General features: G+C 44.0%; 1 protein-coding gene across 1 annotated transcript in view; it reads left to right on the top strand.

Moving 5' to 3' along the window:
- The first annotated feature begins 5,463 nt into the window (after positions 1-5,463).
- viaf (viral IAP-associated factor) overlaps positions 5,464-26,032 on the top strand; it is a 31,473-nt gene continuing 10,904 nt past the window's right edge. The window contains exons 1-4 of the mRNA XM_065425762.1: positions 5,464-5,632; positions 6,189-6,327; positions 7,042-7,129; positions 11,785-11,928. Of these exons, the coding sequence (XP_065281834.1) occupies positions 5,627-5,632; positions 6,189-6,327; positions 7,042-7,129; positions 11,785-11,928 (377 nt within the window). The 5' untranslated portion in view covers positions 5,464-5,626. The remainder of the gene's footprint in view (positions 5,633-6,188; positions 6,328-7,041; positions 7,130-11,784; positions 11,929-26,032) is intronic.

The following is a 26,032-nucleotide window of genomic DNA, read 5'->3' as shown; positions in this document are numbered from 1 at the left end:
AAAGCGCGTCTACTACTTCGGTGGAGCTGAGCTCTTTCAAAGGGATTGCTTCTGGAAACTTGGTGGCCGGACACAGCATGGTAAACAAGTACCTGTAGCCTGATTTTGTTTTTGGAAGAGGCCCTACCGTGTCTATTACAAGTCGTCTGAAAGGCTCTGTTATTAAGGGCACTACCTTCAGTGGAGCTTTCCAAGTCTCTCCTGGTTTACCAGAACGCTGGCAGGCGTCACATGATCTTACAAAGTTTTCTACATCTTTGAAACAGCCAGGCCAGTAGTATTCCATAAGCAATCTTTCCTTTGATTTGTTTATGCCTAGGTGGCCGGACCACCCATTTCCATGACAAAGACTCAAAAGGTCCTCCCTATACTTAGTAGGTATGACTAACTGATCTAAAATCTTACCCTTTCGATCTCTGTAATGCCGATACAACAATCCTCCTTTCTCATGTATCGTTACGTTGCGCCTAGCAATGCCTTCTTTAGCTGTGTCATGTAATTTAGCTAAGCTCTCATCATTCTTTTGCTCAGCTGCCAGTGACTCTCTATCCACGCGTAAGAGTTGATCAAAGTTCTTTGAGGCCGGTGATAATAACGACCCTGTCTCGCTTGTGAGCGCGTCTACTTGCTCTTCCTGCAAGCTTGAACTATGACACTCTAGTGCTACGCTCTCATTGAGCTGGTCAGCTGGCAGGCTCTCCTCAACTGTTCTTTTGTCCCTCGGGCCTAGCTCGGATTCGGGTATTGAAGTTATCCCCTTTTCTGCTTCTGCTGGAGGAGCTTGAGCATTTTCAGCCGAAAGCGCCGCGATCTTACGAGCTTGGCCTCGGGTCAATGCCTGTACTATGCCCTCTCCCAGTTTGAGCCCTCTGTCACGCAGTAACTGATTCGAACGATTCGAAAAGATGTAGGGATACTGCAGTGACAAAAATTTGGAAACTGCAGCCTCAGTCTCTAGCTCCCCGAATGGTCCACTGATTTTGACTTTGGCCATGGGCAGACACACGCTGTGTTCTTCTACAACCTGTTTTATCCATGCTACTTCTCCGGTGAAGTCATCTACCATCACGTAAGACGGATGGACAATGTCCAGCGTGGCGGCACTGTCTCTTAGCACTCGGCATGGTTTTCCATTAACGTGCAGGTCGTGGAGATATGGACTTAAAAGTTCCATATTCTCATCTTTTTCCTCCACGTAGGAAAAAACTACGCTAGACTTCTCGCAGTTTACAGCTATATGTCCCAGTTTGTGGCATTTGTAACAGCGAATTGGTCTAACAGATTCGAATTTTCTTTTCTGTTCTTTTTGTGCGGTTTCTCCGTTAAGTTTCTCCTCGCTCTTTTCTGCGGGCTTTTCCGCCATGTCTACAGGCTCGGATCGTCTAGTTTGCGCACCCTTTTTGAACGGAAATGGTTTCCGCGGTCCATTTCGACCGTCCCAGTTTCCCTCCTCGGCGTTCAACTTTCTACGGGTTGCGTACTCTTCGGCTAATTCAGCCGCTCTTTCCACAGTGTTTACATTACCTCTGTCTTGCACCCACAGTTTCACAGCTTGGGGGATGGTTTTGTAAAACTGCTCTAGACACATGCATTCAATGATCATGTCTCTGCTGTCGTACGCTTCCGCGCTTTTAAGCCACTCGACTAGGTTGACCTTTAAGCTATATGCAAACTCCGGATAGCCCTCGCTATCTTGCTTGCCTGTGCTCCTAAACCTTTGCCGAAAAGCTTCGGCTGAAAGGCGGTATTTCTTCAGGAGACTAGCCTTAACTTTCGCATAATCATATGCATCCTGCACACTCAATCTGGCGATTACTTCCGCCGCCTCACACGGCAACATAGACAGCAGCCGCTGTGGCCATGTACTCGGGCCGAAGTTCATCTTTTCGCAAGTCCTTTCAAAATTGCTTAGGAACAAGCCTATGTCGGTCCCGACCTCAAATGGCTTTAATAGCCTGTCCATGCGGTACGATTCTGCCTCACTTGATCGTCCCAGAGCGCCTCACTTCCTTGAGACAACTCCAGACGTTTGCTTCCAGTTCATTCCAGTTGCAGTTGCATTTTTCTTAACTCGCGATCTTTATCGCGTTCCTTTCTCTCTTGTTCTTTTCTCTCTCGTTATTCTCTCTTTTTCAGAAGTTCAAACCCCATTTCAATTTCTTCCTCACTGGCCTTTTCGGAAATTAGCTCCAATAATTCAGATTTGAGCATTTCCTTGCGTACATCTAGGCCCAGTTCCTCACCAACAATCAACAACTCGTCTCTCAGCAGTGTCCTTAACTCCATGACTGCTGCTTTACTGCCTTGATTCTGCTCTCTAAATCTAGCTAGGAAAACACAACCTAGCTAACACACAACAATCTAGCTTCCCTACTGTTCTAAACAGAACAACCACAAAATGAAGCCTAGAGAGTCAAAGCAAAAAACCAAGCACTCACCGCAGATACAGCAACATGTCGCAAAGTCCATCTCACCGCTGTCAGCCAGTTGTCAGGAGTGGGGGCTCAATCCCATCGTCCGTGGTCCTTTGCCAAGATTGGAGTACGGCATGAATTCGAAGGTAGCTGGCTCATGCCGTCGTCCAACTTATTTACGCTGAGATCGTTGATGAAGTGAAGAACTGTATCTCATCGAGAACGAGGAAAAGGGTTTATTTACAGAAATTAAATCAGTCTAACATGACTGCTTGAGAAAAAGAGTATCAGTCCAACATGACTGCATGAGAGAAGTGACTCAGTCTAACATGACTGCTCAAGAGAAGTGTCCCCAGCATTCGCACAACCACAGTTTTTATACACTCGATCCGCCGGCCATACGAGGCGGCGACTGTTCGTTTACTCATCACCAACTCGCCGCTGCTCTGCAGATCAGTTTACAGACACAAAGGCACACACATTCCGATGCCCAAACGACGGCGTTGGAGGGGTGCCGTTCCGGGAACTATCGGTGCCGATCGAGGGTCGCTCGTTGTTTTGCGTCATGCCGAAGCGTGAGAAGCCCCAAAATACGTCGTTCCCGCGGCAGCTTGTCCATGCGTGTCAAATCAGCTCCGCGTTGGGGAACTCCGGAACCATTGTTCAAACACCGAACTCGTTCCGTCACAATGTCGATGGGGCGGGTGGAAGGCGGCGGATTCCAGCACAAAGGCCGCTTCTTCAAACGCCTCCTAGCTGCAGTGACGGAGAGGGTGCGGAATGCGCGTCTTGCCCACCCTTGTCGTAATCGGGTGGCAATCTTGCTTAGCGGCTCGCCATTCTTAACAGTAGTGACAGCGTTATTATATGTATCCCCAAAGGAAATAGTCATATCGTCAGCATATAACACGCAGTTAGCCATGTTTATACTGTCACGAAGGTCATTGATGTAAAGTAAAAAAAAGTAATGGACCAAGTAATGAGCCTTGGGGCACCCCTTGGTTATTTGTTTCAGTAGCGGAGAAAGAGCCTGAAATGTATATTGTGTGCTTTCTGTTCAGCAGGTAACCTTCTCATCCATCAACGATATCCAGACGTCCACGCAGCGTGGACACCGACTCTTGACGGGTCCAAAAAAGGCCACAACTCCGCCATTACCTGGCAGCCTGGGCTAAGCATGAAAGAGGCCTCCATCCAATGCTGGTGGTTTGCTACGAGGCAAACTCCCACCCATCCATCAGCGCCTATATACTTCAAGCGTTAATTGCGGATGCATATCCTCGACCCGAATACAGCTATGGCACATAATCGCTATTCAAGCTGGTTTTTATTGTATCTGGCTGGTATGTTACGAACATACCTTGTCAGGCTCATGCCTTTTGTCTTGGCGCCATCTTTCCGTTGAAAAGAAATAAACTTTCACTTTCACTTTCATTTTTAAAAAATGATTTAAGAATCAAGGTTAGATGTCAAAAGATGCACCTCCATGTACGTGGAAGAAGAATCCACATTCCTCAAGTTTGCTATGGCAAAAACTGGGTTTCATTGGCTAAACGAGGAGGTGAAGATGGAACTAGGTGTAGTACACTGCCATGTTCCTGCTGCATCCTGGATTTTCAAGCAGTCTCAAAGAATTCGAAACACACTTTAAGATTGCTTTCCGCCATCTGTGACAACACGAAGGACTAGATCAATTTAGAGACAAGATTGTTCAAGTGGATTTCAAGAATATGAGCAAACCACTTTCGTATGGTTCCACATGCATCGTATTTCATATGCAGGATGAATATTTTGTGTAATCCATTCCGAGTGAAGTTAAAAAAAGAGATTGAATGCAATGTACAATTTATTCTACAAGGAGTCTTGGTAGGCCATAGACTCGCAGAATTGACCACATTTTGACCTGTATAAATGTTGCAAGTCAGCCGAACAAAGTTTAAAGGTACGCTGAAGAGCAGCGCTAATTTGATTTATACTGGTGAAACCCCTTTCACTTTTCATTTTCTTCGAGGCTCAATTCGCATTTGTCGAAGGGTCGGTTATTAGCAAAGCATCAAAATGAAGGGCAGTTCCCCTTGTTTAATCTCGCGCCAAATATATTGGTGTGTTTGGCCCGATTTAGTTTAGAAAAAAAGTTTGCAAAACGCCTTTAAGTGCCTTCGGAATGCAATATAATCCTTATTTATTGATAAATTACTGGTACCAAGTGGACGCTGTCCAAATCTCAGGAAGTCACGAACGAGAAGTTTCTGCATCTTCTCGACTGACACTGAACCACGGTGCACGGAACTAAAGAGGCTTCTGACTACCGACAGTGATATACAGCGGTTAGAATTTAAAAGTGAGAAGGTGTAGGCACGCTAACTATTTTAGATATTTATCTTTCACGACATACACAAAACAAAGCCTGGTGTCGCATTATTAGAATGAATGATCAGTGGCGGAAATTATATGAGATAAGTAACTCAACGTCGTGTGTGAATTTTATGAGGTTGAATGCTTGGTGGGCTTTTGAGGTTGCATAGGTGAGCATATCCTCCTGAATGACTGTGTCGATGGTACTAGCAGGCTTTCTTCTGTTATAATTTTTTTACATTGAGAACTATGTCTTTAGAAATAGTTTTGACATAGAATGTCTTGCAGCGTAAACCTGAACAATCTTTTTGAGTAAGAATATTATTTAAAATTTAAAAGAAGGTATACGTAAAAAGCAGGCACTGGGAAGAGAACGCCTGACTTCAATACATGTCGCGACTCGCTAGCAAGCCTAGTGTTAGTGAACTACAAATACAGCGCAGGTGCGGTGGAGGGCACGGTGGTGGAGGGTTTTTGCGTCGTGAGCTGCCGCGAGCGTCTGCTTCTCTCTGCTTCTCATCGCTCGCAGCAGCAGCGCCACTTTTTTTTTTCTCAAAAATTGTCATAATTGTTTTTTAGTTTACTATAATAAAAAGTAAACAAATTATTAATGTTTTGTCAAAGTTATGTTGACAAATAAGAGGTTTTCTATTCGAGTTACGTCGACGATGACACATACTAGTGATGTCGATGAGGTGTGACTGTACCGGACTAGTTACGGTTCCGCGTGCTGAACCGCGGTTCACAGGTTCACAGTGAAGTTTCGGGTCAGCAGTGATCCTCGACGCTAACTCCTTGCCTTTTGCTTGTGAAAGAGAAGGGAACTACTTCAGCTACACCTGCGTCGAGTTTTTACCATGGCGGTATGACTGCAAAAAGTTTCTCGAATAGCGCTTGCTACTGTGTGTCGGCTACTCGTTGCATGTCCAAATTGGGAGTTGTCTTGGGAGCGTCATGTGCGTGTCCGCTGCTGACACAGCTTTGCGGACGCATGTGATCGGAGAGGTCACTAATTTCTGGGCTTATTACCTTTTTTTTTGGAATCGCTTGCGAAGCCGTCTCTTTATAAGTCGACCAGCGTTTTTCGTGGCTTACTCGTTATTGGGCTCTTTGCAACGTACCACGAAGCTGAAACCAGAAAAGCGATGATCTCACGATCTCCTCACTATCTTGTTTCCTCTTGTATATCGTGGAAGCTATCTCCTCTGTAGTCGTGGTTTGACACTAAGTAAACAGAGTCCGGCTCCTCAAAAAAGTTTGGTCCGTGTAGGAAAAGAGAGACAGAGAGAGAAATTATCTCGATCTAGATGCTTCACCTGTGTTGTGTACAAATACCGTCCGCGTGTTTCTCACTTTGACGAGGAGAATGATTTGATATACCCTGTAGTTAAACAGTCTTCTGTTCCACTTCTTTTACAGAACCCAAATGAAGACACGCAGTGGAATGACGTTCTTAGGCAAAAGGGGATCCTGCCGCCCAAGGAAGAAGCGGAGAAGGCTTTCACTGAGGACGAAATAGTGAACATCGTAGAGTCAACAGTTCGAGAAAAACTTAATGGTGAAAGTCTCGCTGTACATGGGAGTGAATGCCAACAGCAGTAGTGTCACACAGTTGTTAAGCAGCTTGGTGGTTCTTGAAGTACCTTGAAGTGGCGCCTTCCTTAGCTCTCAGAACTACTTTGACAGGGCTGGGTGGTACAGCATGACAGGTGTATGCCTGCGCTGCTAAGGGAACGCTATGATGAGAAGGCACACACAGATATCATAGCTACACACAGAGACACTGTTACATAAAAACAAAAAAGGTGCAAGGTCTGTGTTCATTTCATGCTTCGTGTGTCACCTTAGCAGTGCAACAATACACCAAATAATCTTAATCAGCTTGTTTCTCCCGTCGTTTTTCGTTGCTGTCTTACATTTTGATAGTTACCTGGTAACTAAACACTCCAAAGTAATTTTTTTGGAAGGAAGGAATGCTGAAGTAAGAGTGGAATTGTTGTAAATGATTAATCCTGTTCAACACTTCACAAGCTGCTAAAAGAAAAGTGAATGCCAGCATATCCTTTACATTTGACTGAGTAGTTACAGGTAATCAGAGTGCACATTTGGCAAAAGGGAGTTGCGTGTTGCATTTGCAGCTTATCCAGATTCATTCAACATTTTTGAAGTATTATTCCTGATATAATTTCTTATACACTTGAACCTTTTCTCCTTTAGAGGTTCTCACCATAATCTCACACTGCTGGTTACTCATTGACTTTGCTGTATGCAGGTGCCGAAAAGGCAATGGAAGACATGACCCTGGAAGAACTTGAAGAACTTGAGGATGAAGAAGATGAAAGAGTGCTTCTGGAATACAGGTATCATGTCCTGACATAACCTTTGGAGCATTTAGTGTTCTTGTAACATGCTGTAGAGGCTGCAGAGAATTGCATCTGTGGGCATTAGGAAATATGCTTATGACTGAGCTGTTGATTTTTAGGCATTTGAATGCCCAGGAAGCCATCTGTATAATGCGTGTTTTTGAGCATGTGTATAGAAAAAGGAGACATCTTAAGATCATGCAAGTGGTTTGCTCCTCTGTATGGTAACACCCGTTCCTCATTCATTCTGCCTTTTCATTTGTGGTTACCCTTGGCACCATTACATCTATGTGGGCTTTCAAAATGCTTACTCCTTTGAGTAGAGGGCCATCATATGTATGAATGGCCTGATCTTTAAGGCTGCCCATGGTAGAAAAATAGAGCTGAAGGTGCAAACAATGCTAGCAAAATTAGAAGTGGCTGCTTAATTTGTCTTAAACATTTCATGTTATTAAGTCCTTAACTGGGGAGTGCCTCTACAGCTGCACGACCCTCTTACTGCATTGAAAAGTGCGATTCAAAAGAAACATGTTTCTATTCAAGCAGAATATGTGCTACCATGTGTAAAAAAGAAAGTTGTCAGTGGTGGTGAAATGTTTGTTTTCCAGATGACCCCACTTTGCTTTTGTAGCCATCAAAGTTAAGGGTACATGGTAGGGAGCGCGTATATAGACCCACAACTTTCTGTGTTTGGGAACTTGATTTTGGTGTGAATTGTGCCGGACTTCAAAACACAGATTCTGCGAAGAGGCAGAAAGCTTTGACAGACAGCAAAATTGTGGTGTTGCTGGAGCTGAGTGACGACTGACAATGAATACATGATGGAGCTCGACAGTGACTTTCACAGCGAAAGTAGCGACAAGAAGAATAGTAGACAAGAAGAAGTAGACAAGAACGACTTGGAGGAGCCATTCACGTGAATTCCCAAGAATGGCATGGCACTGAAACCACAAGAGCTTGGTTTGTTCTTCAAGAAAGTTCTGAGATGAACTGTGATATTTATTTCCTCGTGTGCTGCGCTGTACTTCAAATTTCTCACACAAGCTTCTTAAGTGAAAAGGAAGAAAATGCATTGTTAAACAATTATAATTATCAGTTGCGTATCAATCATTCTAAAGAAGCATTTTTCTTGCTTGAAACAAAATTCCGAAAAATACATGTCCCGAAGGGTAGTCGTTCTTGAGTGAACAAATCTTCATTAAAGAGGCTAATTATCTCTCTCACCTTCAGTCATCAAACTTCCATCTATCGCTTCTTTTGCTAGAAAATTATTTATTTTTCTTTAGAACAGTGCTGTATTCAGAGCTCATAAGCCGTGGTTAGAAATGTGTAAACTGAAACCATAAGCCTGGACCTTACAGCAAGACCATGGTTTCATGGGGAGCATCTTGACATTGGTGCCAGCAGCTGCCAACAGGCTTTACATATTGTACTTGTTGGAACAGCATGTATTATGAGGAGCAGTATTATGTTACAACATGTTAGATGCTGTAACATAATGTACATGCACAATATTTGCAATGTTATACATTTCTGCTGTAAGTTAAAGGGCCTTTCACCAGGCCACATAGCAAATTTCGGTTATATGCTAAAAGTTGTTACACGCCCTCTAGGAAGTGTTCTGCCATAAGAATTCTTCAACTTGGTTCATTAATAGCCGAGATAAAAATATTTCAGTGCCGCGAACCTATGATTTCAGGAGATGAGCGCCACCTCCAAGAGAGGCACTCTCTCCACTTGCACCGTCTAGCCCCCTCAAGCGAAATTCCTTCCCTGCGTTCTCCCATACCAGACCTCGAGGATCGCGTGATGCATACGTCACGGGCCCCGCCTTCATTCTTTTTCCCTTGCTTTTTTGCTGCGCAGCACACTTCCGACAGCATCGCACATGAACTGTTGTGTTTGTCTCATTTCACGAAGTGCTCGATTGTGCGCACTGTCTACGCAAACATCTGACTAGCGGTATAAGTCCATGCTACATGAATACTGAGCTAGACACAAGCAGATCACAGAGCATGATCGCACATGACTCCGTGACGTGGGAACAAGCAGGTGGAAGGGAAGTACATCTCTCTTGCTGTAGTGCGAAGTAAAACAAAAACATGCAGATGTTCGGTTTGTGTGTTTTATTGTATCTCTAAACTTTATTTCGTCTATTGAAGCAATTTATTGCACAAATAAAAGATGTTGCTTTGAATAATTGTCCAAATCACGTGTCACTGAGCGACGTCAAAGCACTGCCATGTACGTAGATGCGCTTGTGCGATATGCATCGACTTTCCAGCTGGGAGTGTGACACCCGTGAGGAGAAGGGCAGACGGCGTTCGGTTTGAAATTTCAGCTCTTTCTGTGCCGCATAGCGATGTAATGCTTCGAAGACAGGACCATTAGTTTGTATTGTATGCACGCCACTTGTCAGTTCAAAATGTCCAGACCTGGTGAGGGGCCCTTTAAAGTTAGATCGTCCCTGCGTTGATGTAACTTGATGTAACATTTTCAGTTGCATAGCGCTAGCAGCAATGGTAGAGCGGTAAATGTGCTTCTATGATAGCATTGGTTGGTCAAAACATCCTGGTTCACTGCTTTTGCCGTTACAGTTTGCAAGGAAGCACATACATTATTTTTTCACTTATTTGAAAAGCTTACTGAATCTGTCACAAAAACTGACAAGGGTGATCTCTTCTTTTTTCTTTAGTATCAAAGCTCTTGGCACATCCTTAATAGCAAGCTAGAGTGTACTGTTATACATACCGTAACATACTGATCGAACAAGTGCCCACACTTCACCCGCACTTTAGCAAGAAGGAGAATCAAAGGGCTACATTTTTGGTACATACAGCCACATAAAGCTAACAGACAACGAAACCAATGCATAGGGGAAATTAGCTGTTGCTTTAATTAATATGTGGAAATGGTAAGGTAAAAGAAAATGAAAGTGGACGAAAAAACAACTTGCTGCTGGTGGGAGCCAAACCCACATTTTCTGCCTCATGTATGAGGTGTACCGCCAATTTAGTGAAAGCAATAGCTGTTATCTGCCAGGGTATTTATGCATGGGTAAATGATCTGACTTTGTAAAGGTGACCCACCGTCACCCATACGCATGACAGCTGAAGTAGAATGTTCTTGTAACCGCGGGCGTCACATAGTATGAGAACTAAGAGCATACGAACTGGCCAATAAACACTTGTATGCTACCTGAAGGCGTCAGTGCTGCCAAAGCCGAGACTCTCACTATGCAATGAACAAGAGAAAGGGGAACAAAGGGTTCAATATTCAGTAGACCACTACTTAGCCCAATCGCTGCCACCTGCAGCATGTGGGCACGTGGGTCTTATGTACCAACTTCTTTTTATCGAAAACAGCAGTATGCTATACGCTCATGTTTCTTATTGCTGTGAGCACCTAGGTCAAATATTTGCTGGGAAAATAATGAAACGTAAATTTATATACATTTGCGAATTATTCAGATTTTTCTCCGTGTAGTTTTTGAAGTCATAGGCATCTTATTGTGTGAAAAGTTTTGAAACACTCAGGCATGTGCCATCATCCTCTAGTGAATCTGAGTCACACCTACCATCAGATTTACTTTTTTCTTCAGAAGAAGGCTAAGAGAAAATGCTGTCATTGCAAGGCTTATAATCGCTGTCACTGTCGAAGCGAAAATTCAATATTTCATGCTTGGAGAGAGCCAACGAGCGTGGTGATTGGGTTCGTTCATAGATCTTTACTTAAGGTGGTTGAGCACAGGGAAACATGAGGACAGAAGAAGGCACATTAGACATGCAGGCACTGTGCGTTCAGTGCAACTTATTTAATCCTCGTGTTTACCTGTGCTCAACCCCCATTAGTCACAGAGAGCACAATGGTCACCAGACGCTGCTATATCTTTGGCCACTCTAAATGATGAAAAAACAAGCAAAAACATACGAAAGTGCTTTCAAGCAGTGCAGGTAACTATTACCATCTAATAGTAACATATCTAATTATATTCAAACAAACTGACAAGTGCTGCCATCCATCACTAAGCTTCGAGAAATACTGCATATGGCAGCCCGGCGATTTGCCAGCTTCAATAATGTTGCCATTTCAGGTGTGCCCAGTGATGCACCACATTTGGCAGCAGATTGGTTAAAGTAATTTTCAACGTCATTTCTGATTACAGTCATTTTTCGATTGATTGAGTTAGGCAGTTGAACGTCCCTGAGCAACACAGAGGCTATAATAGATATTGTAGCAGAAAACTCCACGTTAATTTTGCCTACCTTGTGTCATTAGCACTGACTGCTTAGCTCACAAGCATTTCTGCATTCCACTTTCATTGCAACGCAGCTGTGATGGCCAGGAATGTGACCTATGACCTCATGCTCAGCAGCATAATGCTAAAGCCATTGAGTCACCATGGTGGGTGATTGCCATTTGTTGACATAGCAAATACTCACGGCCTATTTTGATGGGCTGTAAAGATAAAATAATTACAAGCAGGTGCTCACATATATGTACTTCTGCATTTTACTCAGGCAAAAGGCATGCCTTCACTTTATGAAAGCCTGATGTTTTCTTAATCAGGCCACTGTAATGTTATGCATAATGCATTTTTAATTAATTCACATGACTTGCTCATCAGAAATGTATGTTTCACTCTCTTCCAGACAGAAGCGTCTTGCAGAGATACAGGCTACAATGCAAAAGTCTCGCTATGGTGACGTGCGGGACATCTCTGCAGACGACTACGTGGAGCAGGTGAACAAGGCTGGTGAAGGAGTTTGGGTCGTTCTCCATCTCTACAAACCTGGGTGAGTGCTTTGCACGCACATTATAAGAATATGAAGGTCCCAAGTGCTTCACTGAATTTGAAGTGCTTGGGACTTTCAAAATCCTTTGTTATACAGGTTACTTTGTTGTAGTGACCATGCACCATACCACTCTCAACAGAGCAGGCTAACACATTCAGGAAAAAAAAATCATTTATTTATTATGAATTCTAGAGACACTAATTGAAAGAAATTGCAAATTTTCTTCTGTACATTTTATACTATGGAGTGTATAACTACAGCCAACCTGATGGTGTTGAGCTTAATGGCATGCTTCACAGTGAAACCTAGAGTGTCAAGGTATGGCTGCAGAATGTTGAATGCTGCCGTTGACTCCATTCATCTGCAGGCGCTTTACTGCTGCCTGCATGAGCATTTGCTTTCTTCCCATCCTGGATGGCTTCGACTGTATCATCGGTTATCAGTTCTGAGCAGATAAATACGGCAGTGTACTCTTCTATGCACTCTTGGTTGTGTCAACTGGTGCTTCCTGTTCACACTGCAACACAGTGGTGGCTATAAAAAGCAGTGGCAATGCCATTATGTGCGTTCATCAGGAAGCTTACACGGTATGCTGTCGAGGATGGGGACATCAGGGAACCTACCGTTGGAACATCTTAATTTCTTCTTTGTACAGACAAATTTGTTGTACTGGTCTCCGATCTAGAAGCGTTCGCAATACATATGAAAATAGGAGTTCAGCCGGGACATACAAATCCTTCGTTATGTAGGTCATTTTGTCATGGAGGCATTCCCTGTAGATGCATTCGATGGTATTAGGTGTTAGTGGTATGCTACCCACACACAGTTATCCTTGTTTGAGTTTCTGAGCTATGTCTTCTTCTTTTGTTTGTGGCAGCTTATTTTGAATAAGCTTTTACACTGTTCTCAAAAAGTTTGCTTACCTTCAGGCTGCACCTAATGTGGTAGTGAGAATGTATTAGAATCAGTAATGTCTTATTTGTCCTGTAATGTGTTTAAGTGTGTGTGCCATATGTTGCAAATGTGTGCCTTAAAAAATGCTATGTTTTATGCATGGTGCGACAGAAAATAGCCATGAAATACAGTTCAGGTCACTCATGACATTAAAGAGACCATTCAACACTTTCCTAACGCAATAAATGAACTTTTGCAATGGCTAGACAATGCTGTAATGAAAACCTTAAAGCCAAATTTTGTTCTTTTAGGTGCAGCATGGTGCATAGGGTTTTGCTCAAAGGATCTGCCTACTTTTCTTGCAACTTACTAAAATGCCTACCACCATTCATGCTTATTATGACAGTGCATGAAGCAATGTGACTGTTGGCTCCATCCTTTAGATGGTGGTTCTAATTATGCCTCCACTAGGGGCAATAACACTGAGAAGTGCTATCATTGCTTAATTATACTTTTAAAGATAGTATTTACGCCTGTTGCGTCAAAAAGGGCAATTAATGGCCTTAATTTGTCACTTATATTCATGAGTCAGTTGACTACTTAAAGGAGCCCTGAACCACTTTTTATTGAAGTGGAGAGAGGCATTAGAAATTAAAATAAACTATTTCATAAATACTTTGCCACAAAGAGTACTTCAGTGCATTTAGCAGAAGTGGCATTGTTGGCAGTCAAACACGCGCTTCGCGGTGCTTCCACTCCTTGCACTGCCAAGGTTACCACGGAGCGGAGCATGCCCGCAACACTCCGCCTACTGAATGTCACCGTGGCGTGCAGTTCAAATTTGATCTTGGATCTTAATGTAGACACCACTACTTCCGATTTTGGTGTGCTAAACATAAGCCAAACATGCTGTCTTCAGCGAGTCGCAGTACGCTTGCCCAGTGGACTCATTATGGACACTGCGGGCGCTGCGGTACCTACGCTACAAAGCTGACTGCAGCTGCATGCAAGTGTAGTGTGTATGTGCAGCATTTCCTTTGTGCACGACAGGGCTTCAGCTCGTGATCGTGCTCATATGCTCCAGTCTGACCGTGCTGCATGGTGCAGACTAGCTTTGTCCTTCCCCAGCTTGACTGATGGCAAGTACTACATATAACATCTAACCTGCTCATTTTTGAAGCACTATCAATAAGTCTGCCGAGGCATCTAACACGGAGCAGCCAGGAGTGAGCGCACCGGCAAGCATATGTGTGGTCTGACCTTAAAGGGACCCTGAAACGATTTTGATGATTTTCTACAAACGTACTGAGTCATTAGAGTAGGTCTTTTTGATCATTAATTGACGCATCTAAGTGCTCTGCGTAAAGCGTGTAATTTATTATAAGGTTTTAAACATGCACATCGCTGCCGATTGCACCACACTGCGCGGCGAAATTTTAAGCCGCCCCTACCCATATAATGCAAATTGCCCATATGATGTCAGTGGGACAAGCTATCCGATTGGCTGACCAGGGCGCGTGATCAATAATTTTTCCAACTTTATGGTAAACAAATGATGTTCGTAATAGTTAGAATGTTAGTTAATTTTTTCTTATAAAAAGAAAGTAACATAAAGGGAATGCACAAGAACAATTTTTCAGTGCACTTAAGCACTTCCGGCACACAGCAAGTGTCATCTGCTTGTGTTACAATGTGCTCCGTCTTTGACGAGAGCTCCGCCGTCAATGTCGGTCTGTCTTTTCGCGAGCGCTATGATTCGACTTCGTTGCGTTGTTGATTGCACACGTAGCGACTGGCAATATGTCAAGCTGCGACATTGTGTCCCTCTGCAAGCCAGTAGACGAGCAAACTGGCTGCAGTGCATCGGACTGCCGCTATCCGATGCGCGCCAGGATTTGCACGATTGCGGCCGTCACTTTACACCGGAAGATTACTAACGCAATAGCATTTCGCGAGTCCAATATTAGGGTAAACGCAAGGGCAAGGGGACAGGGCCTGGTCGTGTCCCCTTGCTTGTCGTTTCATGGAATGAACAGAAGCGCAAATGTGAATGGTCTGCATGGTGCAGCAACCTGGTGGCATAGAGCTCAACCACACACAGCAGCAGTAACAAATTGTATTTTTCTTTGCTGCTCGTGTAAATTTTTCCCAGGAGTGTAATCATTAACACATTGTTTTTGTTAATGTGTAAAATGTTTTACACTTGGTTTAAGAAATATTAGCTCTTTCTTTGGCTGGTTAAGCTCTGCTCCAACGGGTGGCTGGACCGTGGAGACCGATCAAACAGTTCATGTGCATCTATGCTAAAGTTCCTTCATCAGCTTGAGTTTATGCCTCTACCGTTCCGTCGAAACGTTCAGCTAGTGTGAGGTTACCGGAATACCAGACACGTTTGGCGCTGTGATAGAATACTCGCAGCGCACGCTGCTTCGATAGCTCTCGCTTGGGGTCGACGGCCAAGCGGCTAGTGGAGAGGTTTTGTGCGGGCGGGATCAAAAATAACCGGAAGTGGGCGATGTGACGTTGCATTGTAATGCAGCACCAGTGAAGGCGGAGCTTAGCCCCAATCGCTCGGTGAACGAGTTGAGTAGGAAAAGCATGGCTAGTGAGGAGGGTAACTTGTAATCGCTTGTAGCTCCATTAATACATAACGCTTCACTTAAATTGTGGTGTGAATGTTCCACTTAAGCTGTACCCTAGCGTCTACAAAATTTGTCCGAACCATTTCAGGGGCCTTTTAAGTTCCGCACGGTTTGTGGCAAGTTGAGCGTTCAAAACTAGCCGAAATTAGCCAGACTGGTGACTACAACACCGATAAGCAGGGTGGCCAAAGTTTAATTCCTACGCAGGCAGCAGTGGCCAAGCATGAGTAGATGATAGTCGGCTTCTTCCGGCAGTACAAAATTATTACTAAAATTCAAAAGCACATTTTCGCTTACTTCAGCCTGTTTATTAAACTTCATCAATAAATATGCATAGTAAATGTATGAACAAGTGCGCTGATCTGAACACCCTTCATGATTGGCATCAGCTATTGGCCAATAGCAGCCGCATATTGTAATCTGCTATATTACGAAAAGCATCCAGGAAAGAGTGAGGAGCAGGCTTCTGTTGAAAAGAGAGTGTTTGAGAGAAAGGTGATTTCACGCTCTGCTTGCGAGCTCCACGTGCTGCCCACGACTGCAAAACTTGCCTGAGAAGTTCACAGCGGCATATGCTATCCACGGACAGGTTTTTTCATCAAGCCTGAGGGGTGATTCACGACCCCTTAAAGTTCTCGAATTGTGCTATCTCCTCCATAATGCACAATGCTGTCATTACTAAAGCTTCTCTTTGGGACTATCAATTGTATGTCTGCACGATCAAATGTCTTTTGTGTCTATGAATCATGATCAAGTGCTGTGGAATTGCCTCAGCATAGACAGAGCTGTTGAGATTTCTTCTTTTCATAGCAGAGTGTGTTACATGGGCTGTGCTGGACACATTCTCTGCTTGTGTGTCAAGGAATGCACACAATGAGTTGGAATGTGGTGCTCCAGCTACCACATTGAATGACAGTAATTATGTACCTTGTTCGAAATGAGCCAAATTACACCAACAGCTACAGTGAGGTATGCTGAAAGGAAACAGTCAAATTGTGCCACTTAGGTGGTGGAGCACCCTCTGGTGAGGAGTGATACCACTGCACTTTTTTTTTCCAATCACAAAGCTCGACTAACTTGTCCAAATTGCTATTTGGGGTTCTGGACCACCTACACGGGTTTGAGACCATAGTGAACTACAAAAGAATAGAGGGAGGCTGTCATAAAGACATGGCACAGGAAACATTTCATTGTTGAAGTTGACTGATTGGAAACGCATTAAAAAATGTGCTGTTAGGAAGTGCTTGGCGGGCAGTGCCCTTTAATACTGTATGCTTTCCACAGCTTCCTTATGTTACATTCGACTGGTTGCTACTGTGCTCTGACTAAGATTGTAATCATGCGGAGCTCTAGATTGGAGCCAGAGAAAGCTTTCCCAAGCATTCTGAACTTTCAGCTGCTTGCCAGTGCAGTTGGAGGCTGGAAGCAAAAACACATCATCAGCGTTTCTGTTGTAAACAAATGTGGCAGGCACTTAAGGTGCACCCTAGGTTTATACTTGAGAAACTTCTGCTGTGGCAGAAATCTACGAACTTCCTTGTATCTCAGCTGCATTTCCAGGACGAAGGTGGAAGTGCCTCTATGTGCTCTGAGCTGGAATGCGGCACTCTAAATGAACAAGCCAAATGTGCTTCGAGTGCTTCATTTTGACCAGCTCAATGTAAAGCATGCAACTAGAGTTCTCTGAAGTGCTCGAAAGCAACTAGTCATATGTATCATTAGAAGCCTGTTGAGGACTGCCATAGCTATTCAAGTTAAAAACCCATGTGTTATATGGAAATTAGTTGGTCATTGTATCCGGAGCTATCTTAACTTCACTCAAGAACATACACATGTACACTCATGTAATGATGAACAGTGTTGAAAGGGTGCAACATCAAGGGCAATTGGCTGGTACCTAAGGTTACTTGCACAGGCTTTTAGCTTTGAATTAACCACATCATAGATACTCACGTGGGTAAAATGAAAGCATTATTTAACACTAATGCAGCTTTGAAAGAAACTGGTGCTGGGGGTTGTGGTTTTCAGAAAAGTCTAAAATCTATGCTTGGCATTATGGCTAGGCAGAGCTTGCCATTGTTGTATACATAGAAGGGTTTGGCTCCCAATGGATGACACATTAATTTTTTGTCCACTTTCATTCTCCTTCTTTATTATTTTCTACATTTCAATTTCAACTACAGCCAATTTCCTCATCGCTTTTCTTGGCTTTATTGTCTGTTGGCTTTATATGGTCATGATTAACAAAATCGAGCCCCTCGGTTCCCCTTCTTCTCTGTTTTATTCATTGCAAGGGTCTCGAATTTGGCAGTCTTGATGCAGTGATGGAAGTGCACCAATTGTGTCACAATGCGCTGTGAAGGAAATCCTGCTACATGCTGCGACAAATCGTAATTTATCTCGTACATTGTGCCAGGCCTGTGCCAACATGCACCTGCATGTTCTGAATTGGGAATGTATTGTGCACGCGTGATCAACTGCCAAGTAGCTCAGCCGGTAATTTCAATTGTAGTGACATATAATGTCGATATAGTATAGCCACCCAATTCTTTAATAACATTGCGGGAGTGCTGAACAGATAGTGTGCCTGTGGCTTGCTTGAAACAGCCTAGAAGACAATGCACTGTGGCTAGCATGTTTAAGCACATGAGCTTATCCTTACGCACTATTATTAATTTACCAGGATACAGCGCTTGCACCATATTAATAAGGAATCGGGCAGGTGTGCATATTTGTGCATAGCCCTGGAGGTAGTTTAACTTGTTTTAGTGGATTAAGTGCTCTAAGAGATAAAATGTTTACCAGATGAAATGACTAACGAAGTCAAGGACAGCTTGGGGGGGGGGGGGGGTGTTGTTGAAATGCAGAATTAACTGTGAATTATGATTAGGTTTGTGCTTATGTCGATCTTCTTAACAAATAAAAATAAAATGAAAGAGCAAGTTGAAGAAAAAATACCTACATCTTAGTATAACACATATCCGATGCGTGTCAAGAAATATCAACTTATACAGAGCTTCCTCTTTGCACCAGAGCAGTAGGTTACCACTCCGAAACATTCTTACTCCAAACAGCAAAATCTTCTGCTCAAATCATGTATGTTTCTGATCCACACTGCCATTTTTCTTGCTACCAAAACTGCTCCAAAACACCAAGTGCCACTTCCGTCACTGTTGATGTCATCAGGTAGCATGCAAGGGGTTATTAGCCAAGTGCCCACTCTCTTAAGATCACGTGTTCGGTTACGCCACCGGGCAAAAAAAGGATGTTTCACATCCGATCACCTTGGCGCTGGCTAACACTCCTAGGGATGGATCTAGTAAACATAAATACCCAAGTTAGTGAACAGTCTGATAGCCATCACCATAGCGCAATTGGTAATGCAGCGCACATGTAATGTGAAGGTTTTGGGTTTGGCTGCCACCAGCGACACATTGTCTTTTCATCCACTTTCATTTCCCTTTCTTTATTGTTTTCTACATGTAAATTTCAACTACAGCTAATTTTCCCTGTGCTTTTCTCATGGCTTCATTGTCTCTTGGATCATATAGTTATAGAAAGTAATTGATGCACAAATGTGGACAGCAGATGTTTTGAAAGCTTGTACTTTATCCTGAATTGTGAAGCACATGGCAGGACAGCTCACTTTAAAGGGAAGCTTTCTTTTCCACCTCCGCTCACTTTTCAGCCATTTGCTTTTGGCTGCTGTCTTTTACATTTGGTCGGTACCAGGCATAGTGCAAACCGAGGCAGCCTGGGTTGGCAAGCGATGCATGTAAGCGCAGGTGTGAGCTCCAACATGTGTAACATAGATGCTTTCGTTGCCATTCCATCATCATTGTTTCAACGCCTTCGTTCCGTTGTGAATTCCTTCATTGTCATACTATTGTCATAATACTGCCGTCATCTGTCATCATCATTGCATTGTCATTTTTCATTGTCATTACTAGAGACGGGATGTTTTGGCACTAAACAATGGTGTTTTAGGCGTCTATAACAGACACAAAATCTGTCATTTGAGGCATATATAGGCATCAAATGGTGCTCTTAAGTCATGTATAGGCTCAGTTAATTGGAACTTCCATCGTGCATGTGAGGACAAATTATAATTTTCTAAGTTACACAACACACTAAACGCCTGCTTCCTGAAATTCACTTTATTTTCATAATGAAATGGAATAAGGGAAGTAGCATAAGTAGCATAAGATTTATCTGAAATGTAGTGTGACCAGACACCATGAAGAAATAACAAACAAGCACCATTTCAAAATTTTCTGGTTCTATGTAGTGCCTTTTTTCACTGAGCATCGGTTTGCATGCAGAAAAGGAATGCCCAACCGCCACTGAAGTTAGAAGCATATATGTGTACTTTGGATCCAATGCCCTCTGGTATTCTAGAATGTTTACTGGCCAAAACCTTTGACAGTTCCTTCAGTACCGAAAACCCAAATTTTTTTGTTTATGGGGCAGATTGAGTTTTTGAAATAACTATCAGGAACAGGTCCATTGGAGATAGTGGCAAACATTTTCTGAACGTCGAAAATGAGCTCCACATTCTGGATTGAAGTTATGCTAGAGCATTCATGTTTCTCAATGAGGTCGGATAAAAACATGGAAGTGAGCGCACAAGCAAGCTAAATCAATTTCAAGTGTATTGTTGCTTAGAGCAGGTTGAGCCCTTTTCACAGCAATGCTCCCATCTGTTGCAAAGATATTTATTTATTTATTTATTTACTTATTTATTTAGGATATACTGTGTTGTGTTCGTGGCCAGTGATCATGCCATTGGCAGCAACCACAGGAGACAGCATCGCCCGGCAAATAAGCTTCCGTTTATTCTCAGCTTGAATATATAGGCCAGGGAAGAGAGAAGGAGCGAAGAAGCAAGAGGAAGGGGAAAGGTACAACGCATGCGCCGGTAGTCAGGGGCTTGGTTATCAGTGCCGGTCCGAGTCTGGTTTTCAGCTCGGCTATCTGCAGCATCTGTAGCATTCCTTCCCCTAGCAGCCGTAAGGAAGCACTGGATTCTCTCACGGGTGGACAGGCGCAGCACCGGCTCCACGTTTATGCCACCACCTGCAACTTGCGACTCGAGCACGGTGTTGTCCGGGCCAGATCAGTGCTTAGCAGCTTTGGCCGTTGGTGCAATCGTTTCATCCACGTAATGTTTGCATGCTTGGTCCACATGACAACAAACCACCTGATGTTCGTCCGTCTTGACAGTCACCAGCCGTGCTCCTGTAGTGGATTTCACCTTGCCTGGCGTCAATTTGTCACCCAGGCCATAGCTCCTAAAGAAAATGGCATCTCCAGGGGCGAAACTCCAGCCATCATCATCGTCTGCCAATCGTGCGCTCTAGGACGGCGGTTTCGTGGGTGGTAAAGACATATCATGCCTCGTGCATAGCCGGTATCCCAAAAGTACTTCTGAAGGGGACAGCCCCAACTGTTGCAGCACATTTCTATATCTGCACCGGATCCCACCAGGCATCTTCTTTAAGCCATTTTTTTATCATCCTCACTGCAAGTTCTGCAAGTCTGCTACTTTGGGGGTGGTAGAGTGGCGTTCGAATATGCACAATGCCATTTGTTTGCATGAATGTGGAAAATTCTGAGTTTGTGAATGGCGTGCTGTTATCTGAAACGACGGTATGAGGTATCCCACACTGACTGAACAAAATACGCAGGGCCTCTACTGTGCAACTGGATGTGGCATGGGAGAGGGTAATAGCTCCAATCCATTTGCTGTGTGCATCTACAACGATCAATAACATTTTGTCCTTAATTGGTCCGGCGAAGTCGACGTGCAGTCGTGACCATCTCTCCTCAGTAGTGGGCCAGCTTCTTGGCTCTCATGCAGAGGGCATTGGCAAAGCCTGAACACAGTTCTGACATTCTGATGCAACTCCATGAATGTCTAGGTCGATATCTGGCCACCAGAATTTCAACCTGACAACCATCTTCATAGTTGCGGTACCTTGGTGGGCTTCGTGTAGTAGCTTTGGGAGTCTGCTGCGTGCCCTTTTGGGGGCCGCTACTCGATGATGCTACTCTTTCCCCACTGCATTCCTGCACCCACTTGTGTGTTCTTCCACACAAATGGGTGCAGGCCAACCCTTAAGGACATACCTGCTGCTGGTCCTCTGCTGTCAGCATCTGTAGTTCTTTCAGAGAAATCGCAGGCTCGTCCCACTGGTCGATGGCCAGGAAAAGTTCCACAGCTTCTTCAGGCTTGGTTTCCGTTTGCTGCAATTATTGAGGTAACTGGCTTAGTGCATCTGAGTTTAGCATCATTTTACCACGCCTACTCAGCAGCTTGTATTTGTAGCACCCAGCAGAAGAACCCACCTTTGTATCCATGTGGTGACCGTTATAGGTGTTTGGCAATCCTGTCTCAGAAGGCCAAGCAGGGGCCAATGGACGGCTACCAAAGTGAATTCTCTGCCAAGAAGGTAGTCGCGGAAGTGCGAGACACCATACACCAAGGCTAAAGCTTCATGCTCAACCTGCTAGTACCTGCTTTCGGTCGCAGTCAGTACTCTAGACCCAAATACGATCGGCCTATTTTCACCGTCTGTGCGATGAAAAAGTGCAGCGCCAATGCCCTGTAATGACGCGTCACATCACGTATCTGCTGCGTATCGAAACGAGTCAGCACAGGTGCTGTGCAGAAAGAGCTTTTGGCACGTTGAAACGCTACTTCTTCTTTTGCACCACATAACCACTTCGCGCTTTTTACCAATAGCTTGTACAGGGGTGCAAGTAACAGGGACATGTTCGGCAGAAACTTGTTGTAGAAGGTAATTATGCCCAGGAAAGCTTGCAACTCCATGATGCTTTGAGGTGAACGTGCCAACATAACTGCATCAATATTCTTTTGCATTCCAGCATCAATGCGGCGACCGAGATACTGTACCGCTTGCTCACTGAAGCGGCATTTGTCGGCGTGCAGCCTGATGCCCACTATCAGCACGTCATTCAGATATGCTTGAACCCCCATTAACCCTTGCAGCACAGATTCAATCTTTTGCTGAAATATGGCGGGCACTGACAAAATGCCAAAAGGTAGCTGATTGTAACAAAAAAGTATCTTGTGAGTGTTCATCACTGTCAACATTCGGGAGTACTCGTCCAACGTGACTTGGTTATAAGCATCCAGAAGGTCTAAAATACTGAACTGCTCTCCTCCAGATAGGTTGGCAATCAAGTCGTCAATTACTGGCAGCGGATACTGTTCGATCTCTTACATTGGGTTCAATGTAACTTTAATATCTCCGCAAATGCGCACTGAGCCGTCCTTCTTCAAAACCAGAACAATGAGTGTAGCCCACTCAGAGTAGGGTACTGGGGATATTAGCTGCTTCCAGCTTGTCCAGTTCCTGTGGCATCTTTTTCATGAAGTGTAAAAGGGAATTTTCTTGCCTTGCAAAATTTGGGAATCGCTCCACTTCGAAGATGTATCTATGCTGGCGGGCCCTGGACGAGTCCGGTACCTTTTGTGAACAGGTCCACGTGCTGCTGTAGCAGTGCCGAGGCAGTTGGCGAGACTGCTTGTGGGGCCGCGCTTAGTGGGTCAAGTTGTGTCATGACATGCAGTACTGTACTTCCTTTGTCATCCAGTTTCTGCAATAAATCTCGCCCACAAAGGCTACGGCCTTTGCAGTCCAACACCATCAAGTTGCACTTGACTGTCACAGCCTGATAAAAAAAACTCCCATAGAAAGCACACCAAGTACTGGCAGCGTTTTGAGGTAGCAGGACAATTTTATCGCTGCCAGTGCTTTTCATAGATGGTTTTTGAAATCACACAAACCGGGGAACCGGTATCAATATCCATCTTTACGTTGACACCGTTCCATGCAAAGATCTGAATGGGCGGTACAAGCGATTGCGTTGTGCTCAAGGACCAAATCTGTGATGTGCTGCTATTGCTGTCTTCGGGGTCGTCAATGTTTTGTGCCTTTGCTGCCATAGCTCTGTTACCACTGTCTTTTGGAGGCCACATTTTTGCTAGGTGACCTTGTTTTGTTGCCCGCAAGGAAAACATTGCTGCTTGTTCAGGCGACAATCTGTGGTCTTGTGGCCATAGTGGCCATAATACCGGCACTGTTTCTGTACGCAAAACGTCAGCTTTCTTGTAGTAAACTGGATGCGGTGAGCTATCGTATATACGTTTAATTCTACTAGGTTTCCCGTCATGCCTTGGGCGTCACATTCCGTACTTTCTGCAGCTAATGCGAGGGCCTCTGCTTCTTTTAATGTAAGGTCTTTCTTCGCCAGGAGCTTCTTTTGCAACTTTTTTGACCTGACACCATGCCAATGACACCAATGCGGTCTCTGGTCATTCTGTCCAACATTGACGAGAAATTGCAGTTTTGCGCTATTTGTCTTATAGGCACAATAAAGGCCTGAATTTACTCATCTTCGTTCTGATTCTGGTTGAAAAACTTATAACTCTCTAAAATTTTGTTGGGCGTTGGATCGTAGTAGCTGTTTAGCGTATTCACTACATCCTCGTAGCTCAAGGAAATGGGCTTCAGTGGTCCTACTTTCCCACATAGCACTGCGACTGTCTTTGTGCCCAGGGAGGCCATGAGCAAGGCCCTTTTCTGTTTATCATCAGTGATACTGTTTGCCTCAAAGTACGCTTCAACTTTGACAAGGTAAACTTGCCACTTTCTCATCATCGAAATCCGCCAGCTTGAGGCTCATGACTGGGGCCGAGCTCATACTGTTGCCGCTGTCCTACACAGAATCTTCTTGCTTGAGGTCTGTACTCGTCGCCACTGTTGCATTCGTGGCCAGCGGCCACGTCATTGGCAGTAACCACAAAAGACAGCGTCGCCCAGCAAATAAGCGTCCGTTTATTCTCAGCTTAAGAATATCTAGGCCAGGAAAGAAAGAGGGAGCGAAGAAGCAAGAATAAGTGGCAAAGGTACGACGCATGCGCTGGTAGTCAGGGGTTTGGTTATCAGTGCCAGTCCGAGTCTGTCCTTCAGCTTGGCTATCTGCTACATCTGTAGCATACTGCAGTCAAAAAGACCATGGAGGTGGGGTTACATAGATACAAATAAATTGTCTTTGTTGTTTTACACAGTAATATAAGCTGTTGTAAAGTAACACACAAACCTTGTATAAATTGAACAGAAAGCTAACATAGAAGATGACAACTGGATCGACCATAACAACCTTTACGCCTGCAAAGCTTTTGTGGTAATAATCGGCACCCTTCAGCATTGGATCCCAGCAGGTGATAAGATTATAAACAAAATAAGGTTCGAAACAAGGAAAAATGTGTTTTAAGGCTCTGAAAATCCAGTAGAGGTACAAGCATCAAAGTAGGTGTTTATAGACACAATAAAGGTGCCACTAAAATGTTTCTAGACCAACATCTTGTGGTTATATGTTACATAGGCATAATCAAGCATAAGGAAAAAAAATAGGCATTGTGCCGAAAGTTCCCAGTCTCTAGTTATTATGCTGCTGTTGTCATGCGGTTACCATCATTCCGTTGTCAACACTGTGTTATCATGATGTCATTGTGTAATCATCATTCATTGTAATCATGCTCTCGTTATTCTGTTGTGATGCTATCATTATCAATGCATCGTCATGTGGTTGTCGTCATGCAGTCGTCATCCCGTTATTGTCATGCAGGTGACATGACGAGCTCATTGTCATATTATTGTCCCCCCATTGCTGTTGTGCCGTCATGATCACCTCACTGTTGTCATCCCACCATTGTCATTGTGTAATCATCATACAGCCATTGGCATACCATTGTGATCATTTCATTGGCGTTATCATGTTGTCATCATCATTGTGTCGTCTTGATGCCATCCTGAATTTTGCATTGTCATCATGCTGTCATCTTCACAGCATAATTTCTTCTGTGCAGCATATAAGGAAAACAAAACTCAAAAAATCTGTTATATATACGGACTCCCTAAGTGCTGTGAAGGCCTTAATGTCATTTTGTAAGCACAAAAATCCTGTAATCAATTAACTATATTCCGTCCTATGTAAAGTGTATGTATGTAACCAACATGTCATCATATGCTGGGTGCCGGGTCATAGAAGCATCGAAGGTAATGTTCTGGCTGACCAGATGGTTACATCAATTGCATCGTATTCTGTTAATCCTACCGCTGCAGTCCCTGTCACAGATTTGAAGCCCTTCTTGCACAGGATACTGCCAAATTACTGGCAACGCTTGTGGGACATGGAAACAAATAATAAGCTGCACGTAATAAAGCCACAATTAGGGTTCTGGCCTTGTGCAACAAAATCACGCCGAACAGATGTCCTATTCTGTCATCTAAGAATAGGGCACACATTTGGCACCCATAATTTTTTACTCTCTGGAAATGAGCCTCCAACCTGTGGGAGATGCGGGGAGGGGCTGACCGTCCTCCACGTTCTCCTGGAGTGTCAGAAAGCCGAATCTGACCGAAAGAAACATTTTCTTGTAGCATACCAACAGCACATTCCCCTTCATCCTGTAGTGTTACTCGGCCCAGAACCGCTTTTTGACACTAACGCAGTCCTAGGTTTCCTGAAAGATGTTG

Source organism: Dermacentor albipictus, chromosome 1, assembly GCF_038994185.2.
Source record: "Dermacentor albipictus isolate Rhodes 1998 colony chromosome 1, USDA_Dalb.pri_finalv2, whole genome shotgun sequence".
Taxonomy (NCBI): Eukaryota; Metazoa; Arthropoda; class Arachnida; order Ixodida; family Ixodidae; genus Dermacentor; species Dermacentor albipictus.
This window is presented reverse-complemented; position numbering and strand designations above follow the sequence as displayed.